The sequence below is a fragment of the Aspergillus neoniger genome (genome assembly GCF_003184625.1).
Source record: "Aspergillus neoniger CBS 115656 unplaced genomic scaffold BO87scaffold_28, whole genome shotgun sequence".
Taxonomy (NCBI): Eukaryota; Fungi; Ascomycota; class Eurotiomycetes; order Eurotiales; family Aspergillaceae; genus Aspergillus; species Aspergillus neoniger.
In genome coordinates this window covers 240,278-252,902 of record NW_020291156.1, presented here as the reverse complement: position 1 = coordinate 252,902, position 12,625 = coordinate 240,278, and the positions used below count along the sequence as shown (strand labels likewise).

Genomic DNA, 12,625 nt, shown 5'->3' with positions numbered 1-12,625 from the left:
AACCACGCTGTAGCCTTAGCGCATTCTGCTTTTGCTCTGCCGAACAATATATTCTGACAATTGTTCTATATAGATCGAGAAATTATATGTTCGCAAGCGCGGAGATGTTCGTAGTGCAGGTTTGCAAGAGTTCACGTGCTATATACTTCGTCCTTCATTTGATGAAGATAGTGGAGAAGCTTTTGAGATGAAAGCAACGTCCATCATATCCTTCGATGACTACTTCAAACTCAACCCAATGCATGTATGCGCAGAACAACCACAAAGGTTGTTGGTCTGGGTTATAATCCGGCAACATTCCTTCTTCTCTTCGCCCTTTTTCTTTTTTTGAATACGGGAATTCATTAGAGCTCGACACAATGATGCAAAAGAGAGCCCATTGAATGCAAATTCCCTGTGTCGAGGTAGAGAAAACGTCTTTGCGCTGCATATGTCTTGGACCGTCGTAGGTCTCTTGCTCGTTGTACCATTATGATGACTTCTGTCTTGAAAAAGCTTTTATACTTCATTTCAAAGCCCCCTTTTCGCAGCTTTTTGGAGAATATATGTACCTTTGTGGCATATGGGTGCTTGGGGTCCCTGAAATCAAGTACTTCCATGAAGCCCTTGTCAGTGTCACGGACTGCAAACCTTCAATGCTGTTCTTTCGGCACTTCTTGGGTATGTTCGGAACCGGCTATGGAGCGTTGTTCAGGCATCTTCTCATGCTGAGTAGCCAGATCAGAAGCATCGATCATCATGTCATCCTGGTCTTGGCCATTTAGGTGTTCGCTAACTTATATACTTCATGTAGCTTTGATTACCTACTATACTCGAGGTTGAAGCCTACAGACTGGTAGAAGCACAGGACTTATGGTACTGCTTATGTACTTTGGGAGGTGCAGCTAAGGTAAGGTGTAATCCCTGATCAGGACGGGATAACCCTGGATAATTCCTCCAAATCCCGTCGTCACATAGCTTGGTTGATGGAACTTGCCAGTTTATGGGTAGCCCAAGGGGGAGCGATATGGAAGATCGCGGGAGTGAGGAATTGATTTTTTCTGATGCTTTTCTATTTTCTAATAGACTTTTGATCTCCTCGTCTTACTTCTTATCGACTAACACCATGAATGCTTATGTTAACATATTATGAAGCCTATTTTTGTCCTACACAGAATCTCTATCTTGGAAATCGATGTTGCACTCATCGCCATTTTTGTACTGAATACAGTTGATAAACCTAACCATTTCAAGTTTCAAACATCTCCGACCAGTCCTCCCTAGGTCTTCCCAGCATCCTCAATAACCGACTCCGCGATCTTCACAGCCATGGCATAAAACACCGTCATAACATGCGACGACAGCTGCGTCGGCGGAATCGAACCATCCAACACTCTCAACCCCTTCACATCATACACCTTAGCCTCCGAATCAACAACGCCACCAAGCTCTCTCTTCATCATAGAGCACGTACCCACCCCATGATAATTAGCACGATAGTTCTGCTTCACATAATCGGCCCATTGACTCAGATTCGCCCCCTGTGGCACATACCTCCCCGGAACCTGCTCCTTGTCCACATACTGTTTCATGTCATGCGTATTTGTCAATTGCCGTGCCAGCCGCGTAGCAGCAGCTTGGCCGTACAAGTCTAGGATGTTTTCGAAGTAGCGTGGGTTGTATTCGAAGCTGCGGAGGTAGGGGTCATTATCTAGGATCTTGACGTACCCCCGGGTGAATGGGATGAGGTTCCACAGGTCGAAGTGGGTGCTGTTATCGGTGTCGAGGAATAGCTCGGCGTAGGATACTTTGTCGGTTAGGAGCCAGTCTCGGTAGTTCTTGTACTGTTTTAGGAGGTTGGCCTTGTCGGGGAATCCGTGGCCTTTGACTGCGTGTTCGGCCCATTTGTCCAATGCTTTGTCGTCATTCAGGATCTTTTTCATCTGTTCAGCTTCGTCGCCGAAGATCTCTGCAAAGGTTGCAAAGTAAGCAGCTTGGCCTTGGCCGTTCCCTGCTGGTTTCGGCTTGGTAACTACAGAAGTAGTTGTTTGATCTTGCAGGTTATATCCCACTGGAAGGTCCAACTTCTGTTTGATTCCTGCCGCATCAAGCCAGGCTTTGGGGCCAATCCCCGACCACTGCAGGATAAGAGGAGAGATCGTAGATCCAGCAGCCAGAAGGACTTCATTCCTAGCCCAAGCATCCCACTTCCACTCGGGCTTCTTATGCACCCCGAACTCCACACCCTTCGCCTGCCACTTTGCCCCTGTCCTCAACGCCGCACCATTATCCAAATGGACCTTCCCAACCAGCTCCCCCGTCAAAACAGTAATATACTCCCTCAACTCCTGATCATCCAAAATCGGCTTCAACCACGACCTCGCAGCATCTGTCCTTACCTGCTCATTAGTGAGCGTATTCAAAAACATCGACACCCCAGTAGGATCCCCACAACACAGATCCTTCTGATTCACCACCCCACCATACGTTTTCTTCACCGTGCTCATCAACGCCCCTATCAACGGCGACCACCCATACCCCCGATCCCTCGCCCCAACCTTAACCCTCCCCTTATCCGGCTCCTTATTATGACACTCAGCATCAAAGCTATGCAACGACCCCTTAGTAATATTATCCGTCTTTGGATCCCTCGGCACCTCAATTTCATCCATCTTCCCCTTCAGCGCATCCCAACTCCACCCCGTATTCCCAAAAACACTTTCCCACGAATCAAGCTGTGACTTGTGCGGTCTCGTCCACGATCCGCCATTAATTAGTGTTGACCCTCCGAGCCCATTGCCTGACCGAACGAGTCTGATATCCTTATCTAAACCGGTTTCCCCGTCGTTCCCGACAAGCTGCGGACTAGTCTCATAGGCGTGGTCAACGCTGCTGCCGAATACTTGGCCGTAGGTATTGAGATCGTCGATCTTGGGTCCGTATTCCCAGGCGTAGAACCCGCTTTCGATTACTAGCACGGTGTATTTCTTTTCCGAGACTAGTTTCGCGGCGAGGGTTAGGCCGGTGAGTCCCCCGCCGGCGATTATGTAGTCGAAGGTTTGGTTGTGGATTATGCGGGGGTCGTCCGTGATGCCGTGGGGGATGGTGTTGGTGTTGATGTTGCGGTTGGGGTCATCATGGAGGTGGTCTTTGGGAGTGAAGGACAGTGATTCAGTTGGCTGCAGAGGAGTTTGGAAGTGCTCTGCCAGTACATTGGAGAGAAGTAAAGCTGGAGCAAAGAAGAGCAGCTGCATGTTGGTGGTCAAGGCAGCCCACGGGGGTGATCTTGCATTAGGCTGGCTAAGGAACTGGTTTAGGATGGATTAAGGTAGACGATATATGTTCCAATGTCTAGCCACATAAAGTCAGACCGTTCCAGACCTTTATCTTTACTACTTCCATGGCTTATCCATAGTCTGAAGTCCAGGGGTGGCATGTTCATAGCTGATGGCCAGGCCCTACGCCACATGTTGGTGGCGTCAAGTACAGAAAAGCTTGTTGATACTAAAAGGCCAAGAAGTTCAATTAAAAGAAAAAGAAGCAAGTTGTCTTGAGGCTTGCCGGCCGATATATAACTAGTTTTCGGTAGCCAGGAGAAAAGAAGCAAAAAAGAAAGCCCAACGCGGGGCTCGAACCCGCAGCCTTGAGATTAAGAGTCTCACGCTCTACCGATTGAGCTAGCCGGGCAAAGGGAAAGAGGAAGTTGAACAGCCCAACGCGGGGCTCGAACCCGCAGCCTTGAGATTAAGAGTCTCACGCTCTACCGATTGAGCTAGCCGGGCTAGTTCGGTGGAAGCTGATTCATAAAACTGCTCTATGAACATTTCCTACAGTTGCAACAGGTTTTTCTACTAGTTTATAGGACTCGGAGAGTCATGATAGTGGGCATATGCATAGAAAATGAAATGGAACATGGACGGGTAGAAAATGGCTGCAGGTGTGTATAGAATACTGCCAATTCGGATCGGAAGTCATCCATCACCTAATGTTTTCTATTTCGTCACTACTAATCTATTCTCAAGAGCTAGATTCCCAAACTGTTCACAGTAGCCAGCAATATTGCCTTTGGTGGTGGATGTCGAGCCGGGCCTGGATCGCAACCCGCTTGTTCCACTTGCTGGGGGGGTTTCACTCTGCCATGCAATGGCTGACGCTGAGCATCATGATACTGTTTGTTCTAGACATATCTATCACATCCCACCTAGAGAGTATGATTAACCCTTGAGAGTGTAAACACAACCGATCGGAGTGATGATACTTTCGTGGCTTCATATCTGACATACCAATGACCCCGACTCCCAACTCTATTTTTCTTCGGCCGAAACACACCACAAACAACCACGATATACATCGAAGTCTAGATTCAATTCTACTATCAAATAGGTCCGTATGTACCAACCATTGATCGGAGTTTCTAGCTTGTTTCAGCTTGTTTCTCCAAGGCCAGTTCATACGCCGTTGACCGCTCTACCTTTGTTAGCAAGTAAACAAAGTCAAACACTTTTCCAGTAGTAAATGCAACCCTCATTACCGGAATATATATACCCTACTATTTCATTGGCCCTCCTACCCATGATACCACTTCAACGGATGAAAGACGATGTTCAATCGAGGGAAGTTTGAACGAATATGAATTCAACATGAGAGGTGATATTTAGCTAAATAACTATTAACCTAGCAAACCCCCAGCCCCACCATCCAGGAGGCATTCCGTCTACTCCACCAAAACCGCCAACTTCTTCCACCACGTATCCCTAACTCTTTCCGGCTTCTCCGCCTCCATAATCTCCCTCAACCCGGTATGCAAATCAACCTCCTCACTCCTCCACGCCCACGGATCACTCCAGTACACGATCCGATGAACAGCATATAACACCACGAACGCAGGGATACCGATATACGCGGTGAAGAAGTTACTCGCGGACCACTCGGACGGAAAGAAGCAGGTGAATCCATTGATCAAAGCGAGGAAGGTCGAGCCCGCCAGACCGACGTACATACCCCATGGCTGCATGCGCGATGAATAGGGTTTCTCGACGCCCTGCACTTTAACGGCTTTGTTGAAGCGGAAGTACACGACACTGCAGCAGAACCAGGAGATGAAGCCGGAGGTGTTGGTGAAGTTGATGAGCCAGTTGAAGACGGTGTAGCTGCCGCTGCCGACGGCCATGTAGGCGAGCAGGGAGAAGAGGGAGGAAATAGCCACGGCGAAGTACGGCACGCCCCAGCGGTTGCAGGCTTTGAAGATGCTGGGGGCGTTGCCGGAGACGGCGAGGGAGTAGAGTGAGCGCGAGGACATGTACAGGAAGGAGTTGCCGGCGGACCAGGCGGAGGTGAGAATTGCGGCGTTGACGATGCTGGGGAGGACGGGGATGCCGGCGTTGGAGATCGCCACGACGAAGGGGGAGGAGGAGGCGTCGGTGCCGGAGCCGGCGGTTAGTTGTTTGGCGTTGGAGGAGCAGATGACTCCGATGGCGAGGGCTGCGAGGACGTAGAAGATGACTAGTCGGTAGATGTATCGACGGGCGGCTTTGGGGACGTTGCGACGAGGGGATTCCATTTCGCCGCCACTGATGACGACTAATTCGGGCGCGAAGATGAATGCGATGGCCGATTTGACGATGCACTGCAGAAGGCCGACGAAGCGACCGGCATCACCGGAGACAAGGTAGGTGTTCATGACTCCGGGGTCTTTCCAGTAATGAAACCCGAGGCGTTGGCGGTTGGGACCACCGCCCCAGAAGAGTATGAAGGACAAGAGCAGCAATCCGACCAGAGTGATGATTTTAATGCCGGAGAACCAGAACTCGGTTTCGCCATATACGCCCACCGGCAGACAGTTGAGAAGGACGATAACAACCAGCATGATGGTGATCCACACGGCCAGATTGACGTTCGGATGCCAGTAATCGATGACCATGGAGGCTGCGACAATCTCATACGGCACCAATATTCCCAGCGAATACCAATACAAGTATCCCATTGCAAACCCCATACTGCGCGAGACGTAGCGAAACCCGTGATAGCTCATTGTTCCACCGTGAACGGGCATGTAGGCGCCGATTTCCGCGATTCCCGTGACGAGGGCGAAGACGAGGACCGAAATGAAGATATAACCGAGCAAGAGGGAAAGAGGACCACCGATATGTAGAGCCTGACCGGATCCCACGAAGAGACCGGTACCGATTGTGCCTCCCAGGGCCATGAGCTGGACATGGCGGTTTTTGAGGCCACGCTGAGTGACCTTGTATCGTTCATCGAGAAGGTCGCGCGCGATCATCTCATGCAAAGCACTTGATTTCAGATCACCGGCTGCGATGCCGGACTCGGGGTCCGGATGTGATGTGGATGCCATTTCTGGTTTCTCTGATGGGGCCATGGTGTACGAGACACTGCGAAGGAGAAGGGAGACGAGGTGAGGATGAAGGGGTGGGCATCTCAAGGTGACGGAAGAGCAACGTCGTGCGACGTGCCCTGGTTATAAGTAACAGAAAAGCATAACGCTGTCCTCGTACCACTCGTACCCTTGGCATGACATCGCTTACAGTAGGACAATCCCCGCAACCGGGACGGTCAGTGGCATTAACCAGTGAAATACATTGGATTCATGACGGTCGGGGACATCGAGATGAATAGGGAATAGACGGGACAAGATAAGAAGATGCGGGGGAAATTAAGTTGCTGGGCGTGATTGGTGCTCGCGTGATAGTGCATCGGGCTCAAGACACGCTTATCAGCCACTCTTTCACCTTGCTTCCTTTGCCAATGCGCTCCTCAAACCGGCCACCGGAAGGGATTATGCAGGATTCCTGGTGAGGGACAGCCTCGTGGCAGCTCTTCCCCTGACTGGTTGCTGTGGCGTCCCGTGCCTCGGTTCTGTCTAGCGTGTCTCGTCCTGCCCTATCCCAGTCCAGCTGGCTATCGCTTCCTCTCGTATCGCCGAAATCCTAGCCTCGCCCAGGATCTTGATACCCCTGAACCCTCTTTTTAAGCTCTCCCAACGCCTTCTACCGGTCCGGCCACCGGTCCGGCTGCTCGGTGGTGGTCGAGAAACTGTCATTCTATTCGGGGAGCTACCCGGTGTTGTACATATGCGCCATGCAGGCGTTGAGCCGGATCAGTCTCGCTTAGTTTGGTATGTGTTTCATATGATAAGAAGTATACTGAGCCAATCTTTGCCAGCTTCTGGCCTATGTCTGCTCACATGCCGGCCATTGACTAGTAATAGACAAGTCACTGATAACAACACCTCTACACCAAAGACGGGTGCAACATACATGCTAGCCTAGCCATGGCTTATTGGCCAAGCACGGTATCTCCTAGATAGCACTCAACCGGCTATCGCCCGGCAACTAGGAGTAATTATCACCACCCCATCCCAGGAATCGATCCCACTGCATCACGACCACGCCACGCTCCCGTCTCTCTCTCCCCAATGAATCAAGCAGCTGCATCTCAGGTGCCGTCAAGATCCTCCCCTCCTGATTCCGCTCCAACGCCGCCTGCGTCACCGCCGGAGCCAGCTCATCCGCTATGGCAGCCTCATCCCGGTGCCGCGCATATCGCGTTTCGCCATCCTCGACTCGCGAGAAATACCAAACTGATCGAACGATATCGTAGCGACGCTCGAGCAAAAATATGATCGGCCACGCGAGGATCCACACTTGTAGGATGATACAGAGATAGTACACCCAGGCATTGTTGCGTAGCTTGTTCACCCAGTGGGGGTTGTATACTATTAAGTCGCGATTCGCCATGTCAACTGTGATGCTGATATCACCTCTGTAGTGCAGACTGCGCAGATGGGATGTCAACGAGGAAATGAGAACAGAACCATCGAAGCCGACGAGGCTGCGGGAGAATTTGAACCTGCACAAGTCAGCATGCTGTACGCAAATGGACACTACCTGGGGAAGCGTACGATTTGACAGAAGACGGATCATCGCAGTATCGCTCACACCAGCCCATCAAGCTAGGGCCTCCCTCATCCTGTCGCACCAACCCGGTCGCCTCGTGATCGAGTCCTTCCTCCAGTTGCACGAATCGTGAGCGCAGTCGCTCTCCCACTCGCTGTCGGATTCGCTGTCCCAGGGGCCCTTTCCTTCGGCCCGACCACGTCTCTGACTTGAATCTTCCCCCACGGTAGGTCTTTCGTGTATCGTTATCCCGCACGACACTCAGCACATGCCATCCATCCTGGGTCGGGTCCAGGTCCAGTCCTAGGTCGTCGTCATCGCCATACTGCTGGGTTCCATGCTCGTGGCGTATTATGTATCCGTAAAGATCAACCTTGAAGGAAAAGTCCACGATCGTCTCCTTGCGATCCTCCTTGCGATGGTGGTCGTGGCGGGTCTCGGTGTGGGAACCGCGCACGGTCAGGTACGGTCGCGGCGGGAACTCGGCTTGCTGGGTGATGAGGGCGTGCAGGGACGAGGCATCTTCGCTGAGGGATGGGGCGAGGGTGATAGTAGAAGAGTCGCGGTTGCCCGAGTGGACGCTGTGGTAGGGTTGACTTTCAGGAATGGGGGCATCGGGGAGATGAGGAAAGGAGAAGGTGGTTGCAGGTGGTGGAGGTGGTGGTGCTGGCCGGGAGGCGGCGGGGAGATTGGGATCACTAGCCACCGTCTCTTCGTAGGATGGGGGAAGATCTTTCGGTCGGCCCATTTTGGGGGAGTATTGTCAGTGACTTTGGGGTTATGTGCTGCTCTGGTTCTGCAAAAGAATGAAGATAGATGAATCAATCCAGCGATATTAGTGTGCAGCCTAAAGATCTGCTGTTGTGAAGAGTCAGAGAGTAAGACGAGGCTGTGTTGCAGGGCAGATTCGGGCTTGGCGGCGAGGCTGTCCATTGCGGCCTCAGGTTGCTGCTTACTTTAGGAGATATGCTACAATTGTAGAATATTGCGGAAAATCGACATAGGTATCATAAACGTAGTATTAATATAATCATAAACCGTAATTCAGTTCATTACGCAAAAATGCACTCAATAACACTGAAAAGCACGGATATGGAGGAACACGTTCCAAAGGCTCATCATATAAACGCGCCCTTTCTGACCCGCCTCGCAAGATCATTTATCTTCCCATCTAAATCCGCATGTACAGACCTGTCCAAAGGATAAAATCTCCCATCAGCATCACTCGCCTCCTTTAACGGAATACGGAGTAGCTGCGTGACACGCAGGAACTGCTCGCGGATCCACTGAAGCTGTCCAGGTTGGAGAAAAGACACCATTCCCTGACCATAGTCCTCTATGAAGAAGACCACCACACGACTCAGCATACTCATGATATGCCACGGCCCTTGGGCAATGATATGGCTTCTGTGCTCGTCTTCCGACTTTTGCGCGGACTTTTGCTGGTTGGCGTTTTCTAGTAAGCGATAGCTAGGAAGCCGAATTGATGGGTCGGTCAAGTCGGGGATACTCAGCCATCCGCCTTGGTTTCCAAGGTAGAAGGGCACACTGTAGCAGACCGAGTCGATAAGCTTCTGGAGAATGTACTTATATTTGGCGAAGTCTTCATCTCCCGTTGAGGTTCCAGCATCTGAATACGCAAGACGCCCTGGCGGGTTCGTACTAAGCGAGCTGAGAATGATCTTGACGAGCAAGAGACGTTGAGCGCGCCATTCATTCCATAGTGTTCCAATCTGGCATGAAATATAAACGTCGCAGTTGGAATTGTAGGTTGGTATCGATGGGTCAAGGGCACTTCCATCCGTGAGTCTCACCGGCTGCAATTGTTGCGGGACCTTTTGTGCCCAAGCCAGAAGTTGTTCGTCAATGCGTTTTGCCTCGGCTATCCAATTTCTGGGAATCTCTGCAGAAGACACAAAGCCGTTATGTGCAGCATGCTGCCAATAACTTGCATGTAACTCGGCAACAAACGCGCCGATTGCATCCAGGGCGGGCCCAAAATTACCTGGTGCAAGTTTCGGTTCTATGCACCCAATACGAGAATGGGCCGTGCTCTGCAGCAGCCGTTTCTGACGTATCGCCGAGGAGATCTCAATATGCAGGATATATCGCCGAATGTGGGCCATGAGTGACCCATCGGGACAATTCTGATCGGTAAATGGGAGCAGGGAGACGGCTGCGTCGTGGTGGACCCTTGTGGCTGATTTAGTCCCGTATATGACAGCGAAATTTTCATAGAATTGCAGGGCCAATACTGCTAGAATGGTTGCTGGATTTGTCCACTCATTGCGATCCTCGATGGTCTTTCGAAGACACCTGATGGCCTGGGCATACGTCTCCCGTGATGCTCGGGAGCTACTCTCGTGTCGCCAACGCGACATGATTACCGAAGCCGTGGCAGTCACGGCGAGTGAGAGCGCCGAGTTCTGCTTCTCAAAAGCGTATACTGGGACTAACATCTCGAAAAACCCACGGGAAGATTTCATGTCGCGACCCATGATGGCGTAATGCCGAATGAAGAATGGTACGGTAGGGTCGGGGTCGGATAGCGATCGCAAGCAAGGAACCAGTTGCTGATTCTGGGCCGCATGCCTCAAAGCAATGTCATTGCACACTTTCGAGGTTTGGTCTTTGAACCTTATCTTGACAGGCTTCGACTTGTAGCCCCCGCAGCGAAGGTTGAGGCGCTGACACGAATGACATTCAGGCTTCGCCTCATCACATTTGACCCGTCGTGATTTGCATGTAACGCATCCTCCAGAGGGGCCGTAATTGACCATATTGAGAGTGGGGGTGCCCAAAATGGCGATGGTATTGCGACAGAAGGAACAACTCTAATCGTTCATGAGTAAATGGATTAAATAGGGGTCCATCATGACAAGGCTGAACTCCGGCCCCCACTCAGTGCCTAAACACAATACAGAATCAGGCTAGCTGTGCGGAGGCTGCAACTGCGGCTGAGATCTGTTGGACGGGATAGGGTCTTGGCCATGTGCTGTCGCAAAAAAGATACCGAGTTGGGTATAGTGTGGCACTGCTATAACTTTAACCATGCTTGAGTCTGGGGTTTCAGCTTTCCAGATAACCAAATCTACAGGGTTCGATCTGCCAAGACTATTAATAGCTGAGCCTCTGTGGGTTCTAGTCTATCTCTACGTTGCTGATTAAGGTCATATCATCGCAAAACCCTAACCCATCTGGGAAATGTTGATGTCTTCTGAAACGATGCATCGCCCGCAGGAACAAGAGCCCGGGGCTGTTAAAAGTGTGCTCGAGCACGAAAGATGTATAAAGTCACCTTCTCAGTAACCACCAACATGCTTCGACTTAATCACATTGCAGAACTCCACCCTCAGAACCTCGACTTATCCTATCCCTCCTCGAGCACAGCTATCAATCCATCAAAATGGTCAAACCCACCCGCCCCCCAGCCAACAACTTCGTAGCCACCGCCCGCAAGATCTACAACCCGATCGGCTTCGCCAAAGGCTACAACTTCATCCTATGGATGATATCCGCCGGCGCACTACTCGGCTTCTCCCTCGCCCGACTCATGTACCTCAACTTCGACGGCATCTTCTGCCCAGCAGACCAAAACAAAGCCGATGCCCTGCCCGGCGAATGCTTCTACTACCATGATACCCGCGGCCGCGTCGGCATCCTCCTCCACCTCGGCGCCATCCTCCCAGCCTGTCTCCTCGCCTTCCTCCAATTCGTCCCCGTCATCCGCCACAAAGTCATCCTCTTCCACCGCATCAACGGCTACCTGGTCATCATCGGCTCTTTCACCGGCATGGCCAGCGTGCTAATGATAGCGGAGCATAGCTTCGGCGGTGGCGTGAGCATACAAATCGCCCTGGGCGTGGCACTCATTATCTTCCTTAGCTGTATCTGCATCGCTTATTATAATATCAAGAGACTGCAGATCGAGCAGCACCGCGCGTGGATGATCCGCGCTTGGGTTTGCGTATGTCCCCTCCCCATCCCCCATCCCCTCCTTTTTCCCAAAATACTAATACCCAACAGGGCGGCTTCATCATAACCATGCGCATCATCGGCATAACCACCAACAAAGTCCTGGTAGCCCTCGCCCCCAACCAATACTTCGTCTCCTACTCCTGCTCTGAGATCTCATTCATGCTGAATGGGAACCTATCCGTCGTACAATCTCTCCATCCCTCCTGCACGGGGAGTAATCCGAACCACCATGTCCTCGTCAATGCTTTCAGCTCCAATGGAACAGGGAATGTGGACCAGGCTGCCGCAGGCCTGGACATCAGTTTCAGTGCTGCAGCGTGGCTCGCGGTCGCTATTCATGTCTTTGCGGCTGAGCTGTATCTCCATCTTACTCCGGCTGAGTCGGCGAGGTTGAGGAGAGTGTCGTATCAGAGACAGTTGGAGGCCGGGATGAGGAGGCCCGGGAATATGGGGTTGACGGCGGAGAGGGTTGGTGATGCGGAGCCGTTTTTGATGGTTAAGGGGGAGGATAAGGGGGAGGGGGGTGGGAGTGAGCATGAAAGTGAGGTGGAGCTTACGAGGATTGGGGGGAGGTGTGAGAGGGATTAGATGGGTATTGGGGGTGGTGGTGCTGGGTTACGATGGGAATGGATAAGATGGTTGTTTTTGCCCTTTCTTTTTTTTTATTCTTGATTTGTTAGATGTATAGATGGCTTGTTTTATCAATATACCCAGTAACAAAGCAAGTCCCGGTATACTACCCGATCATGACT

At 51.5% G+C, this 12,625-nt stretch overlaps 5 protein-coding genes and 2 non-coding genes across 7 annotated transcripts; 1 reads left to right on the top strand and 6 right to left on the bottom strand.

The window, feature by feature from the left end:
- Window positions 1–1,259: 1,259 nt before the first annotated feature.
- Window positions 1,260–3,288, bottom strand: BO87DRAFT_442226 (GMC family oxidoreductase; the record flags this gene model as incomplete). Its single annotated transcript, XM_025628035.1, has 1 exon — window positions 1,260–3,288. Exon 1 carries the CDS (start codon window positions 3,231–3,233, stop codon window positions 1,260–1,262), a length of 1,974 nt encoding a protein of 657 aa, XP_025477064.1. The 5' UTR covers window positions 3,234–3,288.
- A 305-nt stretch (window positions 3,289–3,593) lies between these two features.
- BO87DRAFT_t192 lies at window positions 3,594–3,666 on the bottom strand. The gene has a single exon. It is a non-coding gene; the product is annotated as a tRNA-Lys (tRNA).
- A 22-nt stretch (window positions 3,667–3,688) lies between these two features.
- BO87DRAFT_t191 lies at window positions 3,689–3,761 on the bottom strand. Its single transcript has one exon. It is a non-coding gene; the product is annotated as a tRNA-Lys (tRNA).
- A 932-nt stretch (window positions 3,762–4,693) lies between these two features.
- Window positions 4,694–6,334, bottom strand: BO87DRAFT_314592 (proline permease PrnB; the record flags this gene model as incomplete). The annotated part of the gene is made up of 1 exon (XM_025619664.1): window positions 4,694–6,334. The coding sequence occupies one exon, from the start codon at window positions 6,332–6,334 to the stop codon at window positions 4,694–4,696; it is 1,641 nt and encodes a 546-aa protein (XP_025477063.1).
- A 997-nt stretch (window positions 6,335–7,331) lies between these two features.
- On the bottom strand, window positions 7,332–8,643 carry BO87DRAFT_428586 (uncharacterized protein; the record flags this gene model as incomplete). The annotated part of the gene is made up of 2 exons (XM_025627461.1): window positions 7,332–7,848; window positions 7,901–8,643. The coding sequence occupies 2 exons, from the start codon at window positions 8,641–8,643 to the stop codon at window positions 7,332–7,334; spliced, it is 1,260 nt and encodes a 419-aa protein (XP_025477062.1).
- A 367-nt stretch (window positions 8,644–9,010) lies between these two features.
- On the bottom strand, window positions 9,011–10,697 carry BO87DRAFT_378911 (Zn(II)2Cys6 transcription factor domain-containing protein; the record flags this gene model as incomplete). Its single annotated transcript, XM_025623902.1, has 1 exon — window positions 9,011–10,697. The coding sequence occupies exon 1, from the start codon at window positions 10,673–10,675 to the stop codon at window positions 9,014–9,016; it is 1,662 nt and encodes a 553-aa protein (XP_025477061.1). The 5' UTR covers window positions 10,676–10,697.
- Window positions 10,698–11,301: 604 nt separating this feature from the next.
- Window positions 11,302–12,590, top strand: BO87DRAFT_399387 (uncharacterized protein; the record flags this gene model as incomplete). Its single annotated transcript, XM_025625437.1, has 3 exons — window positions 11,302–11,862; window positions 11,922–12,414; window positions 12,562–12,590. 3 exons carry the CDS (start codon window positions 11,302–11,304, stop codon window positions 12,588–12,590), a joined length of 1,083 nt encoding a protein of 360 aa, XP_025477060.1.
- Window positions 12,591–12,625: the final 35 nt, after the last annotated feature.